Genomic DNA, 16,611 nt, shown 5'->3' with positions numbered 1-16,611 from the left:
TTTTTATGTGACTTGTGGGTTCACTTTCCAATCTTTTGCTGTTTTCTTTTGCTTTCTTTTCAGACTATCCAGTCGTATGTGAATATCCCATCCCTGGAAGCGTTTGAGGCCGGAGGCTGTGTGCAACCTCATCTAGTGGAAGGTGTCACTGCCCATGGCAGGGGGGTGGACTAGATGATCTTTGAAGGTCCCTCCCTACCCAGGCCATTCTGTGATTCTGTGAAAGGCTGTGCAGTTTGAATGCTAAGCATTCACGCTCGGGCAGCTGGAGGTGTGTGTTGTCTCACTAGTGACTTCGAGGGTTGAACCCAGAAGACAGCAAGAGGCTTTTTGACAAGTGACTTGTTTTCGGGGTTTTTTTGAATAACGTTTAGTAAATCAGGGATGATTATTTCCACTGCAGTAGTAACGTACAGTCTAGGGGTTTTGTCCGTTTTAGTGCTGAACGCAGCATTTTCTCCTTTCCCAATTTCTGCTGTAGGTGCCCCAACAAAGACAAAGATTAAGGGTCTATCAAAGCTGTTGCCACCCTAGTATGTAGACTGCATGCATTGACTTTTATGTGTTTGCATCAGATATGCTCATCAGTTCATAAGACTGATTATTGTGGGTCAGTGGAACAATAAATCCAATTTTGGGATTCATGATACTTGACTAAAAGAGTGTTTTTTGAAAGATTATAAAATAGTTCTATGGCATGCATTTATACAATTTCATTACACAAAGTGCTTCTCCAGTGTAAGCTCTCCCCTACTGGGTCAAGTTGACCAAATGCTTTCCCCATTGCTGTAAGTAAACTTCCTGCAACAGGGGTTTATGGTGGATTGACCCTGGCTTGTGCAGCTTCAGCGGAGACTTACAGTGCCACTCAGGAATGTTTTGAGAAGGGAGCTTTCTGGCTTTGGCCTAGCAAAATTTCTTTTTTTTTTAGTGTGCTCCTACCTGATTTTCAGACAGCCAAAACTCACCTTTGTTATCAAGTCTAATGTTCATTTTATCTTTATCCACCAGACCTCTTCTGTTCTCCCCATCTGCTCACTGTTCTTGGTCCCAGTGATAAGGTAAGCATTTAATCACGGATGCTAATCCATTAGCTTTTTAGAAAAATTGCAGTTATCTGACTGGGCAGAAAGAGAAGAACCTCTGAACTAATTTACCTAGTTTTGCTGAACTCCCTGTGGAAACTTAATCCCATCTTCCTTTGTTAGATTTTAGCTAGAAAAAATGCAGTGCTGGGGCTGCTCTCCCCCAAGTCCTTGTCTTCTTTTTTCACAGAATAATGGCAGGGAGAAATGGTAGTACTTGCCCCACTGCAAAGTGGTTTACCTTCTACCTTGCAAAGAATTTAGTAACCTTGCTCTCTGCTGGACAGTTGAATCCCAGAGCCCAGAGGACAGAGTCCATGCATTGCATTCTGTTGCTGTTGCTTCTTCTTTCAGTTTCAGGTTGACTTCCTCCACCGCCTCTGTCTTCATGGACACAGACAGAGGGGTAGATGTTCTGCACGTGCCTGAATTGTGCTTGAAAAGCATTAAACTGCGAACTTCAGGCACTCATAAAAAGTGCATTCATGACAGCACAGTGCACACATTTGGCTGCAAAACCCACTCAAGAAGCTGGGTAAATTCTTAAAGCAGTTAAATACTCATTACTTGAACACATTCAGCTATGTTCTACCTGAGTTAAAACCACAGAAGGTAAGAGGCAACCACTGTGAATCAAGGGCTTGGTAACATGAGCCTGTAAGAAGCAAAATACCTAAACACTTTTTGGAAACCACTCATAACTGTAGGAAGCCTTCAGCAGTAACAAAAATATTTTTTTTGCTCTTGTTGAAACTTGCTAATGTGCATTTCCAGCTCCTGTTTGCAAGAATGGAAACCAGTTTTAGCAAACAAATAGAAGAGCCTTGCTGTGCTTTCTGCAAGGCATCAAATGAATAGGAGGGCAGAAAGGGTGACACTGTCCTTGGGCCCCAAAGCACAGGCTACACCTGTGGGCTGTATTTCACACAGCAACAGCTACTCAAACCTGGGCCACTACATCAGACTGGTGAGTACTGGCCACTGCTGAGCAGAACAGGTGAATAGAACTATCAGGAAGGAAACATTACATGTCATTTATGGGACTACACTCAAAATGTTTGAATAGCTTTTTATCGACAAATCCTAAACAATGCAAATGCAAAACAAGTATCTCACAGTGTGCTTTTATTATTTTTTCACAATAGAAACTAGACAGACATGGAAAGTTTAATGGCAGCATGTTCTTATAACATTTTAAAGACAACAACATAATCATATTAAATGATGATAAACTGACAAACTACATTACCATACATACATCATCCAAAGGTACTAGATAAACAATATCTGCTTATGTACATTTATGCTGGTGATAATTAAAATTCAAATATTCAGAAGAAAAAGAAAAAAACCCGCTATTTAAATTATAAAAATATATAGTTTTTGTGTGGAACTCTTAATGCTGTATTACTTTTTGAAGATAATTTCACTGTGTGATGAAGCTGCATTAATTTAGCATAGAAGTGTGATTTAAACCAAATACAGATTAAATTAGCTCTTTTGTCTTCCTCATATTTAGACTTGTTGGAAAGAGAGATAGGAATGAAAAATAAAGCTGGGATTTTGCAGTGAGAAAAAATTTTTATACCCATAAATTAAAATATGTATAATTTTTCATATAGTACTGAGCCATAAGCTCATAATAGAAATGAACAATTTTGCTAGTTTGTTCAGAGATGGAGAGCAGAAAAAGAAGAAAGGCTTTAAACATGCTAGCTCATTATACTTTTAATCAATAGGTTTGTGAAGTGAAGTGCAGGTGCACAGCTAAGCAGTGTTATGCTTCAGGGTCAAAGCATGCAGTCCAGACTCTCGCTGCCTCAGCTGGGGAGACTGCGTGGACTGGGGGGACTGGGACTGTGCTCTTTGAACTGCATCACTTTTGTGTTGCCTTTGCACATCTGGTTTCAGACTTCTGTTCTCACTATTGTTCCTTTTTAGTGCAAAACTACTCAGGCTATATAATCCCCAATAACAACAGCAAACCGATGAACTTTTATAGACTAGATAATTTTACAATAATTTACACAGAATTTTGTAATCGCAAGTTTTTAGTAATCATAGCCATGTAGTGCACACATTTGTCGCTGCTTTTAGTTAACAATTATGTTCTGACCATCCTGGGTAAACTCCTGCAACATACGAAACTGAAGATTTTCTTACATACCAATGTCATTCTCCGTATCTTCCAGCTCCCTTTCTCATCTGTATAGTCTCTGTTACCTCCACAGCCCCATTAGTCCTTTGGTGGATCCAGTGCTTGTTCCATTAAGAAATATCCTCTGTATCACCTCTGAGTTCAGAATACTTGCAGAATTTTTTCATCTGTTCCTAAGTTACTGATTTATGACAGGTCTCAGGTGATCCTACGGAATATTTTTTCAGAAGCAAAATACTTTCATTATTTTCTTAAAAAATGGAGTGAAAAATATTTAAGGACACCTAAGTTGAATATAGCAAAATCCAGTACTTCTCTTCAATACCTATACATTTTCTGTTTTAAAAAACTGCCTTCAGCATTAACAAAGTTCTATAGTGAAAAATAATTGTGGGGTCTTTGTAAGCTTTTTCTCTGCCCTTATATCATCCTTTTTCAATGGAAAGGATGAAAAATAAACAAATTCCAGGTAACACTCATCTTTAACTAGGGAGATACTTCAGTGATCTCTCTATTTCCCTCCACTTCTTGACCTCTTCCTTCCTTTTTGACCTCTGATTCTCCACACTTAAACACTTCAGAAGTATCCCTCTTTTTAATTTTTTTTTTCTTTACAATTTGGATATGGTGAGAATGGTCAGATGTCTGTGCCTACATAGTGACAGAGGATGGGTTTTCACTGAAGCATAGTCTTTGAGCATGGAAGTCTGTAAGGCATTTTGTGGAAAAAAAAATCTTACATGGAAGTGTGATGAAGAGTAGAAAAGACAGGAATTATTGCAAAAGAAATGCAAGAGTGAGAAGAGAGGATTTTATTTAAGAGGTTCAAGCTTTTATATACATTCAAAGTTTCTAATATGTTTTCTTAATAAATGTATGATCAACTATCATAATACCTAATGCAGCCACAATATTGTACTATTCTGCAGTCAGGATGGGAAAACTCCATTAGCTCTTTAATAAAATAAAATCATCAACAGTCATCATGACTCTTCTTTTTGCCTGGTACTAACAAATACACTGGGAAGTCCAGTGAGTAGACACAACAGAACACAAAATCCTCAGTATTTATTTAATTGTGTATCATGTGTCATTTTCATATTATTTGTAAAGCAGCTTTAAAAAACTTTAGCCATTGGAAGGTATTAAAAACAGAAACCCCATTCAAATTATCCTGGTATTATAGCAGCACAGGAATTGGTATTTTTACTACTTTTGACAATGTAAACCTTTAATAAAATAAACAATATTGAAACAATTTGAGGTCTAATAGTTCATAAACTTTAATGGGCATATGGGCACAAATTGAAACGAAGACTAGATTGTGAAATGAAACATAAGCTCAATACCAGCCAATTCCAGTTGTGCAATTGGCTGCAGACAAATTCAGTTTGTAAGCTGAGAAAAAAAAAAAGCCCACACTCAATCCACAATACTCCTCAGTTCCTCTGATTTGAAATATTTTTCATAAAAACCCTACATGAGCATGCCCACTTCTTACAGAAGCACTCTGAAAGCACTGCAGGTAGTTTTTGTTTGATGGTGGGATTTTTCTTTTTCCTTTTCCTTTAATGAAGTATAGTTCACATTTTTGTGTTCTTAGAAATATTTCCTTTCTACATTTCTATAAAATTAAGTAATTTCAAATCTGAAATGTAAGCTCACTCCATCTTTGCTCATACAAAGTGTAGGTGCCACGACTAAATAGCAGTAAAAATGCTGAGATGTACAACTCTTAAAAAAACCAAACATAAAAGCAGCTTTGAAGACACAACATCAACTACAGCCTTAACATTGAACATATTACATTCCCGAGTTACTGGAGATATTTTGCATATAATGCCACAAAGTTATTCAGCTGAAATCTTGAGGTTGGAGCTACAGTTTATTCACTGTATGTTTTTCACCCTTTGAGCACTTATGTATTGTACGGTACATTTTATCCAGAGCTTTGCAAACTTTCCTTTTACATCTGGACGTCCATTTACCCACTAATCCCAGATTTCAAAAGTTCCATAGAAAAAATAGAAGCGCAGGACTTAAAACATTTGAAGATGGACATTTCCATGCCTCAGAGCAGGCCCTGGGACTTGACACTTCAGAGTCTTCGGTTTCCGGGGGACTCTTGGCCCCCATCAAGCTCATGGAAAGCCCTGCTTTAAAAGGCATTGACACATCTGGTTTCAGAACACAGGTCTGTTTATAAAACTGTATTATGTACTCTGCATTAATTTTACTTGCGGTGCATTTTGTAACAGGAGCAGATGACTTCACACCTCCCACTCCCCCTTTTCCTTCAGCCTATTTTCACTTGAGATGACAGTAGGCACCTGCACAAGCGAGGTGTCAAAGAGTCTCTGTCCAGAGAGGATTTTGAGTTTCTTCATCATCTTTTCTTCTGTAGACAGTCTTAGGAAATTGTTAGCATGAAATAATTTTGAGTGCGAGGGGCAGGATGATAAATCTCACTTTCCTTTCCTGTTATGAAAATGAACTTGATTTTGGTGTCCAGTTTGATAAACAAGGATAGTCAGAGCTAATCTGTAACTTAGCTGAGGTCTGCTTTTTGCCAAATAAAATTAAGATATTTTTCAACTTTCCGGGATTTAGAGACCACATCTAATTGGTTTCAAACCCCCGGAGGAACTCTGTAAGTAAGCAGGATTAGTTGCAGATATGAGCCCACTAAAGTGGGACACAGGTCAGGTTTTCAGACTCCAGCTCTGCTCTGTTGAAGCAGGCACTTAAGGTCTCCTGATGTTTCCGTGTCAGTAGCCACAAAAAACATTTTGCTGCTGAGAAAATCATTGGAACAGCAATCTCCTGCAAGCCCCAAAGATTTAACTTCACACTTCTATTAAAAAAAACCAGTTGACATGTGTGGGTATTGTGACTATGATGTGATGGCACAGCTGGTAACTTGAAAACACATGTTTAAAAGGCATAGGCAATCATATTTCCAACTGTTCTCCTGTAGGGATAGCCAAGTGTCCTTCAAGAAGCTTCTTTCTTGACTCCACATATGTACCATGTTGAATTGTTTACTACGTCAGTTCTTGCCAGCAGGACAGGGTGAGGACTTTGTTCATGCTGACCTTGTCTTTCAGATCCCTCCTGGAAAATGCTAGAAAATTCAACACCATTTGGCAGTTTTTAGCAGCTCAAGTAACTGCCCTTGTAAGTGTAAGCAGGTAGGTCTTTGTCAGTATATTTGCTCTTCAGAGATAAAATAATCCAGCCAGCGGCATTAATTAAAAAAAAAGAACGTAAAATACTCTGGGGCTCATTAAAGTTAAGAATAACAACGTGATGTGATGACAGATACAGCTTGCTGAGGTTCTGAAAATAGCAGGTTAAAATGTAAATATCTTTTAATAAATAATTTTCCGGCAATGTAAAAATAAATGATATTTCCTTTGGCAGTAATAGCTGATTTAATCTTTCGCTGGGAAGTTGCTTTGCTCATAAAATATTGTGCTACAGAAAAAAAAATATTATTTTGTTGTTTTGAAAGACTTTTGTAATCCACAATAAACTGGGTGACTCTACTTATGTCCGAGATAAGCGCCAAGAGTGATGCAAGCTCCCACCAGAACCAGACTCAGGATAGTCTTCAGAGAGATCCAGGAGAAATCGAACAAAGGCCTCATACTGTTGCCATACAACTCCACAAAGGCATCCTAGAAAAATGAGAAAAGGAGTATCAGAATTGCAGTCACTGGTTTTTTTGGGGAAGGGGGGATGGGGAAATGAAGGCAATTTCTTCACTCTCAGTCGTCAACCAGCAATCCCACTGGCACAAGAAGACCACACAAACCTATGAAAATAGTGATTTGGGAGCTCAGTTTTTCATGCTTAAAAAAAAGTTCTCCTGCCTATTTCTTTACAAATATTGCTGAAACTACTTATAAGTGGCTGCTGCTTTAGGCATGCCCAGTCTAACAGAAAAGACAGAAGCAGTATTTTTAAATATAAGTTACCACTATTTTGGGTCCTAAATGTTGTCTGTACAAACATACACAAAGGAAGTAGATGAACTTTCATTCTCCAAATCTTTCATTTCCACTGGACATGGGGCATCTATATTGCAGGTCAGCTTCATTGAAAACAACGCAGTATTGTTTGGTTCCCTTGGGATGGGCTCAGAAGACTTTGTTATAGTAGCCACAGATGTTTCTTCCATATGAACTGAAGGTGTTAGGGTTGTGTTACACCTATGATAATCTTTCACAAGTGTCATCAAAAAGGGTGATGCCGTGGTCATATGCTCCAGGAAAACCTGGTCATGCACGTAGGCACCAAATGGAAAGGCTGTTTAAGTAGCAAAGATAAAGTTTTTGTGACTCATAAATACAGTGGGATTTGACCGGGCTAATGATTGGATTGGTCATACTCTGCACGTAGTGCCTTTCTTTCAGGCTGCAATTCCTAACAAGCATGACGCTTCAGAGCATTCCTGAGAGACAGATAAATCATACTGTATGGCACAAAAGCAGTAAATAGCCAAGCTGAATGACTAAAAATGTGACAAAACTGATAGCATCATCATTTATGGCAACTCTTTTACTGTGCAGCCAATTAAGGTCTGCTCCCAAGCTATTGAAATAAACCCATGAAACAGCTATCTAACATGATGGCTTTTGTCTCTACTTTTATTACCCTAGACTTCCCAATTTTGGTAGAAGTTAACATCTCTATTAAAGTCATAGTGCCTTTAGCTGTTTTGCAATGTTATTATGCTAGGAGGTAACCTGCCTTCTAAAAATGCATATATTGTTATGGCTTACAGCAGGAATTGAGGAGAGAAAGGTGTCCATTATTGATGTAAACCTTCCAACTGAGTTAATGATAATCAAATTCTGTAGTTAAATTAGCTGCCCTCATCAGGCATCTCTAGTTGTTATCAGAATAGGAGCATTTGTGGTTTTACCACGAGAGGGCGTGTAAGGTTTTTAATATTTTGCCTTCTATTCACTAGATGTTGAGTGATATTCAAATAAATAACAGATATTTACTTCCAAAATAAGTTATTATATTAAGTAATGTTGGTGCATGTTGGAGGTCAGAGTGGATGTAAGTAGGTAAGACTTGGTAACGGAACAGCCACAGGCTTTGGCCAACTGAGTGACGTGAAAACACGTCTGCCTCTTGCTATTTCTCAATGCTTGTTCCTCTAGGCAATAATTTTCCAACTTGGGTTTCCAAAGGTATATTCTTAAGCGAAAGCAGCTTAACCTTTTGTGGGGAGGATGGAATGTTTTAATGCAAACTCTTCATTTCAGAGAGAAATTGGCAACTTTTGCTTAGCTGCCTGTTTTTTGACATAGACATTTGCAAACTCTGGCCTTAATATTCTGCTGTGCTGTTGCAGAGCTGAAAAAGCACACTCAGTTTGCTGTGCAGCTCTTTGGAAAGCTGCTTTTATTTCTCCTTAAGGCTATGAAGTAACACAATATCCTAAAATGTTACAGACTGGGCTAAATCCTGTTGTCGCCAGTACAGACTCACTGTCTTCCACAGGAGCCTTGTCTGTATAAGGAGTGCAAGATCAGGCCTTATAAAAATACAACAAGGGTAAAGTTCAACACTTGGTGATATTATTATGGGTGGAAAAGAGAGGAAATGAAAAAAAACCCCTCATGGAAATGCAAGTCGTGAAAACATTTTAACGTTAAGGTTTTCATGGTTTCTTTCTGTGGGGAAGGTCTCACTTCTGTATATTCATGATGGTAGATGCATCCCCAGTATCAATATCAAAATGGGCAGATTTTGTGCCTCCCTTCTATCCCAGTTCAGGAACATTCCTCCCAGTTTTTCTGTGAGACCATTTCCAATGATTCCATAGAGCTCCTGGTATTGAGTATGGAGATGGACGGAGGGGAACAGTAAAACTTGGATACAAGACAAAAATATGGCATAACCTATGGCTCAAAAGAGGAATGTTAACAAAAAATGTGCAGCATGCAGTACTTTTTTGTCCGAGATTATTACAACAATAACATGAACCCAACCTAATGGTGTCTGCACTATATATTACAAGTAGCTCTTTATGATCGTTCCCCCTCCCCTTCTCAAACATCCTGATTAGGCCTATTTCCGAAGCTTGTTTGAACAGCCTGTCACTATTTGTTTAAGTTTCAAACCTGTTTTAAATAAACACATGTCCATTTTATGTACTAAAACAAGGGGGGTGGGAGGAGGGAAGTATGACCCGTTGCTGAAAACTATTTTAGCACAAAGAGAACCCTAAACAGAATCTTAACTGTTTCATAAGGTTTTGTCTTCTGTAAAGCCATGTATTTGTCACTGGATTTTTGTCACCTAAACTGCTCTGTTTAAAATAAGAGAATCTCAGCTAAAATAAATAAGATTAGGAAAACTGTTTGATGTCCTTTGAAAAGCACTCTTTATAATGAAAGCAAGGGTCCCCTTGGCAAATAGACCGAGGCAAGTTCTGGCTTGGTCAACCTTTTTGGAAGTCTTACACAATTGGAAAGAAAATCATTGCAGACCTTGCTTTTAAGACCTTCAAAATTTAATGGGAAGTTATATCCTGGATGTAAAATTATATCAGGGCTGTTAAAAATTATATGGAAAAGAACTCTTCATTCATCTCTGTAAGTTTTTAAAAAGTCATTTCTTAAGAAGCTTTTATTAAGTCAAATCAGTCCATTGCTGGTTTACTGTGAAACTTGGTGTTGACTGTTTCCATGAAGCAAGAAAGGTGGCAACGGGGAAGGGAATGATGCTCTGCCTAAGCTCCTCTTAAGAACCAAAGCACCTGAGATGCCTGCTTCTCCTACCTGTGCTTGATTTGAAGCCAGGAGGGTTGCCCCAAGGAGGACTGCCCCATACTGCCTTCTTGCCCACTGGACTATATATAGGGAGGACAGAGCATGTTCCTGGCTAGAGTTCCTGGGATTTGCAGGGAGCCCAGGACAGAAGTGGAGTTTGTCACTCTGGGAGGATTAGGAGGCGTAATAGTGCACTGAGTCAGGGCAGTCTCAAAACAAAGAGATCACACTATCCTGCTCTTCCGCTGGCCCAAATTCGGCAGCTCTGATCCAAGAAACAAATGTCATCTTTAATTACACGGGCATTCTTTGCTTGTGGAATGAGCCAAGTTTGTTCAGCCTCAGTCCTTTTGCAGTTCAGCCTGCACCCTGGCCTGAGAGGCAAGGCACAGCTCCTTGGTCACAGAGGAGGACGTACTGCCCACAGGCTGAGCCCAGAGAAGCATTACAGATCTGACGGCTCCTTACTGAAAATCTGGAGGGAGAAGGCAATTTCTGACTGAGGGGGCGGCAGGGAGAGCAAACATGAGGAAGTAAACGCTTCCTTTTTCTACCTGAATCAAACAGCTGGTGAGGAAGTGACTTTATTTCCCTCGTTATCATTGGGTTGGCAGGATATCCTCTTGAGCCACATTGTATTGAATGAAGAGCCAGTGAGACTTCCATTTTACTGAACGGGAATTGCCTCGCAGCTATTTTACGCTGCCCTCTCTGTGACTCCAAAACAAACAAACAAACACACACTAGCTCCCGGCTTTTGAAGAAACTCGCACAGGTCTGAACAAGGCCACTTTGCCACCCAGTACGGGGCAGGAGAGGGAATGGCATACACTCTGATGCCAAGGTTTAGCAGCTGAATGACTTTTCCCTCACCCCTGCCTCCACACGAATGACATAAATTCTCATAAAAGCTTTTGTTCCCGCATGGTAACTCATTTCAGAAAGAGTTTGGGGAGGGAGGGAGGGGGCGGACAGAGCTGGTTAAATCGTCCCATGTTTTCTATGCAGTGAAACCTCATTAAAATGTCATCTTGCAGCTAACGAGCAAAGTTCTTGGAACACAAGAAGTAGACAAATGTGTAGCTGTTCTTTTCCCAAAGAGTTTATGGGTCTTTTATGCAAGACTAAGTCGTGAGTACATGCAAATAAGGGCAGCTCAGCCCTTGGCTGTGTTGTGCCGAGGTGTGGCATTTCACAAGGTCTGTATCTTTAGAGAGGCCGATATCTTTTTACACCTGGGAGTGCCGACATGCTGGTAGTCCTGCCAGGTGCACATTATCAAATTATAATGGGAAGGAAAAGAAGGTGTCGCCACACAAACCCTGCTGATCATGGAAAAAGAACCGGCCTAGTGAGTGGCTTTGGCATGTGAGCCCCTGAACCAATTCCTATTTAGGTTTTTTTTTCTTTCCCCCTTCACCTTTGCTTGTGGTAGAAATGGGTCTGTTTGGGAGACATGGTTCACTGGTGAACACAGCAGTGCTAGGTTAACGGTTGGACTCAATGATGTTAGAGTCTTGTCCAGTCTGCTATGGTTCTATGATTCTGTTTTGAATTCTGTGTTTCTGCAAGCCCTGACACAGTCTTAGGTCTGCAGCTGATGTGTTAGATGCTGGCTGCATATACTTTTGTTTCTCCAGTGGTGTCTGAGGTTTCCGACTTTGGACAAAACTGGTTTTCATCACAGTAGTCTTGCCTAACTTTGTTCCTTGTCCTTACTATCTATTTGTATAAATTTCTGCATTGGTGAGCCTGTGATTTTGCAGGTCCTAGTCTTGCCAGGCACTCACTGTAAGGCTGTGTGAACTGGCATCAGTGGAAATATTATTTGCATGACTTACTAAACATGTCACTCAGATGGAGACATCTAAGGAGTGAGTGGTTAGGTTTGCTCATGAGAAGTGATGCATATGCTTAGAAATATATAAATGTGAGTGGTTATTGTAATGGAATGACTAGTCTCCCTGTCTGTGCTCCTAAAGAGTGACCCTGCTGGCAGGCAGATTTCCTCCAGACCCCTGCGAGACGAAGGGTAAATCCAGGCTTTGAGGAATAGTCAAGCCACCTCTTTAAACACAGGATTTGTAAGGTGTTGATCATTCAGCTTGGATGGAAATCCATCCGGTGCTCAGACTAGGCCACATTCTTGTCAAACCAAGTCAGCATGAGAACTGTTTCAGTAATTTAGTCTTGGCATCTCTACTTAATTCATTTAGATGTGGTTCTGCAATATGCAAAAGCCCAGACCTCGTTCTCTTATTCCTGGAAAGGCCCACGCTATAAAATGAGATATTTCTGGCATCAGGATAACAGCTGTAATGTCACTGCAGCAGCTAGCTGGTGGTATTTGATGGGTGCCACTTCTGAGGGAGCACTATTAGCAATTATGAGAAAAAGAAGGCAAGAAGGCTTCTGGACAAAATACTGTGTTCTAACAACATGGTCAAAGCTGCTCTATTTGATGCTTCACAATTTTCAGATCTTTTGTGGTTGATAATCCTACTCAAAGAATTTGCTGGTTCATATAGTTTTATTTTCTGGAGGTATCTTACTTAAATAGAGTGCTAGAAACTGTTCTACCTAGAAAACAAATGTGTCCCAACACATGAATGTCAGTTGCACTAAGACCAACTCATTAGTGGGCCACATTCTTCCCCAATTTATCAAACCCATTCTAAAGAGTTTACATTCACACACAACAGTAAATTTAGTGGCACCCATTTGTGGATTTGTGAATCACTCTGAAGGAGAGAGCAAGTGTCACAGACCTGCTGGGGAGACTCATCTCACCCTGTAACATCACTCTTACACCTGCATCTTCCGAAAAGAGGCTGGATGCATTAAGACCCCTGTCAAATCTTCAGAATGGCTTTAAAAAAATAATGACAAAATGGGCTTGAATGTCAACACAGGCCTGTTTTTCTCTAAATCTTGCTTAAAATCTCTGTCTTGCTTGTAACTGGCTTTCAATATGAGTGCCCTTATATTGCAAATATCCCAGCTAATTTAAAAGAGGGTCTCTGAAGATTTGTCTACAGTGGGTCCTGCACTGACAGTAGAGGGAAATGTGAACACATCCCCCATTATATTCCCTGCCTGCTCCAGCTGCCCGTGCTGCTCTTGGGCTGCCGCAGAAGAGTTAAATCATGTAACTGCCTGGGAAACGGGAAATGAAAGTAGCTGCTTGTAGAAGTGCTCAGAGTGCTGTGGCACAGTGTTTGTCCTCAGGGCCACGGAGGCTTTCATTTAACAAGCACATCCAGCGGTGCCGGCCTCAAGGCACAGGTATGAGCGGAGGCAGAGAGAGGACAGCAAGGTGGCGAAGCTGTCAGCTTGGGGAGGGACCTGGCTCAGGGTGGCCTTGGCCAGAAAGGGCTGAGTGCACGTGTGAACCAGATGGGTGAAATCCAACTGGTCTGAGCAGGTTGTCCCATCGACTGCACCACGAGGGACCAGTCATGCGTTTTTCTGCTGCTTATTTTAACATCCCTCAGGGATATGTTCCATCTCATGTTTGTTATTTCAACACTCAGTTCTGATCCAAACCCCTTTGGCTTGACAACCTCGTGCTCAGCGTTGAGCAAGAGTAGCACAGAGCTGGAGCGGTGGCCTGGCTGTTCCATGGTGCTCCGTGGCGCTCCATGGTGCTCCAGCAGCACCAGGCCATGTGGAAGTGCCACCCATTCCTCGTGTGACTTGAAGCAGGCACTCTTTTTTTTCTAAATCTTGTGACAAGCAACTGATTTACAGGGCCAGTGAGACAACACAGCTAACATTACGCTAAAGTAACCTCACGATAAATCTGCAATTTAATGAGTAAGTGCAAAAGAAGGCTATGCTGTAGACTTCAATGGACAGTTACATTTCTACCACCAGCCACCTGGAAAATACGAATTTGCCCATGTGTTTTCTTTGGCAGCCTAGACCTCATTAGCGGCTCAGACCATTTCTGCTCACCTGGAAAAGCCTTACTCGAGGCAGAGAAGAGGCAGCATTTTTTGGTCATTGGTGTCTTTTGCCATTTCCTAAGTCAGCCCTCCCACCAGGAGCTGTGGGAGGCAGACAGGTCCTGGCAGTCTGATGGAACACTGAAAATTCTCCCCTTCCAATGTGGCGCACATGAGAATGGGGCCTCTTGGTGTCTTGCTCCATGTTCTCATCAATTCACAGCTAAGTGATAATGGGAAATTAAAATAAGAGGAAGTTCCAGGTCTGCATCTGCTCAGAAGAGATTGTTTTTAATTGGGTGCCTCCCCCTCCCACTTTTTGTCCTTTCTGCCCTGTTCGCTTGAGCAAAAACGTTGAGACCTGGGAGAGAAATGGAGGGTGAAGGAGCAGGGAAAGGAATGAGCAGAGTCTGTGTAGACTGAGGCAAGTAGAAATTTGGACAAAATTAATTAAGTGGGACAGGTGAAAACTGTTGTCAAAAGAGGTGAACTTTTAAGCCAAGACAGCTTTATGCGTTGCCTTGCCTTATGGACAGGGGGCTCGTAGGTTAAGGTAGACTGGTAAATCTTTGATTTTTGGGTTTATCCAGAAAGTCCTTTGGCAAATGTTATCAGGTAAGAGCTAACAGGGACCACATGAAAAAAAAGGACCAGTTAGAGTGTAAAAATACAAACCAAGTCACAAGCAGACTAAAGGACTTTGTTTTGTTATTCAAAACAGCTCAAATTCATTTGCATACACAGTTGTAATTCATTAACTGTGACCCTTAGATTTATTTGAATGCCACCCTGCAAAACCAAAATATGAAGACCTAATAAAAGGCAAACCATCTCTGCCTCTCGATCTCCAAATGCAACACCAAAACATGTAACAGGCATCCTGCAGGAGAACTGGGATCTTCTCCCATCCAAAGGCAAGTACCACCAGGATGCTGGAAAGCAACACACCTTCTATCCATATGTATACTTTAATTCTTCTGTAACAAGAAATAACGTGTTGATGATATAAGGAAGGGCACAAATTCTGTGTGTTTCCTTTCAGCAGTAATCTTTAAAACGGAAAAATATTAGACACTGGTGGCAGAAGAAAAAGTGCTATTCTTTAAGTACTTCAGGGGGTTTGCTGGTGTCACTGTTCTGGCCATATTCCTCGATGGAAACATGGCTTATACCAGCTGCAGGAGTCTGCCAGCATGGTTGAATTACCTCCCAAACCATGTGAGTTAAACTGGCAAAAGGACTCCTCTCTGGTCTAAGTCGGCGCAAGTCTACATAGTGGGGAAGGGAATCATGCCAAAATAGTTATCTTTGTAGGCTAGGGATGTGATTTTTTCCCCATGAGATAGTTGTGCTGGCCAGACTTTGTCATGTAGACCCTAGGAACTTTTATTTGCAAAATAAGACTGTAATTTATTTTAACCAGATGTTCAGCACTGATCTGTGTCTGTGCATTCACAGCACACTCCAAGTAATTTTTACTGTGAAAGACATATACCTTGGACACTGGTAAGATTTAAAAAACATAACGCTGAAACTTTAGGACTGTGGTGGGTTTTCCTTTCCTTTTGTTGGTAATGGGTAGTCACCAATGAAGTAAGCTGGTGTTCTGGGTGTTGAGTTTTGCTCCTATCAATCAGATTCCCCACAGGTCCTGTATGGCAAAAGTCTCAGCTCTCCCAAGTATCAGAAATTCACATCAATTGCTGGAGCAAGTCATGCAGTTCCTCACAACCTAATGGTTGCTGGGAGAATAGAGTGAGAGCTGAAATGACCTAGGATCTCTCTTTTCTCAATAAAAAGCAGGAGGTATGAGTGCCAGTCCTCTGAATAAACAGATCCCTCTTTGTTTTCTTTCATGCCTGGTGTTCTTGAGGGGAGGCAGGGGCTGGTTCTGCTACAGGACAGTGATCATCAGAGTGGTCACGTAGCTGTCACTGGAGCCTGATGTACCAACCACTATCAACAAGTTACACATACACATCCTTGGGAACAGCTGAAATACAGCTTAGCCTGCATTCCTATGGCCAGTCATTCAAAACAGAAACTAAAGGATTTAGCTAACTGCTGCTTTTTTTTTTTCATAAGCCTGCATGTCCTTGCAGATCATTCACAAAGGGCTGCACATTTATATTTCCTGTTGACATCCTTCGAAAGGCAGAATGCCAATGGAAATTGGATCTTTTAATCAACAATTTCTGTGGACAGCAAGTCGGATGAAAATTCATGAAGGATTGAATTCTATCATTGTGACCTTGAACTAAGAGCACAAGGAAAGAGAGCGCTGTTAACTTAGGCAGGAAAGATTGGTAATTACTTCACGTGTTGGTGTTTCCAAGTGAGGAGAAATTTCATGCAAAATTTCAGATACTCAAAGGAAAGAATATAAAACAAAATCAGGACTGTCAGCCAAGAAAAAAAGAAGCATCACCTATGAAATCAGCCTTGAAAGCTTCCCCAATTTCTAAAATAAGTAAGACCCCACAATCAAAATTGATATAAAGTCCTTCATAAATGTCATAATTTATTTTTTTAATACTTCTAAGAGCAGGTGGGACGACACAGCAGAGGAGAAGAGAGTGCGCACCTTGCACTCATCAAGCCACCTCAGGGGCAGGGATGGGGGTGCA

At 40.8% G+C, this 16,611-nt stretch overlaps 1 protein-coding gene across 1 annotated transcript in view; it reads right to left on the bottom strand.

Moving 5' to 3' along the window:
- Positions 1–2,193: 2,193 nt before the first annotated feature.
- BCL2 (BCL2, apoptosis regulator) overlaps positions 2,194–16,611 on the bottom strand; it is a 98,466-nt gene continuing 84,048 nt past the window's right edge. Inside the window, exon 3 of the mRNA XM_017738584.1 lies at positions 2,194–6,923. Within this exon, the coding sequence (XP_017594073.1) occupies positions 6,789–6,923 (135 nt within the window). The 3' untranslated portion in view covers positions 2,194–6,788. The remainder of the gene's footprint in view (positions 6,924–16,611) is intronic.

This window comes from Corvus brachyrhynchos, unplaced genomic scaffold, assembly GCF_000691975.1.
Source record: "Corvus brachyrhynchos isolate BGI_N302 unplaced genomic scaffold, ASM69197v1 scaffold237, whole genome shotgun sequence".
NCBI lineage: Eukaryota > Metazoa > Chordata > Aves > Passeriformes > Corvidae > Corvus > Corvus brachyrhynchos.
This window is presented reverse-complemented; position numbering and strand designations above follow the sequence as displayed.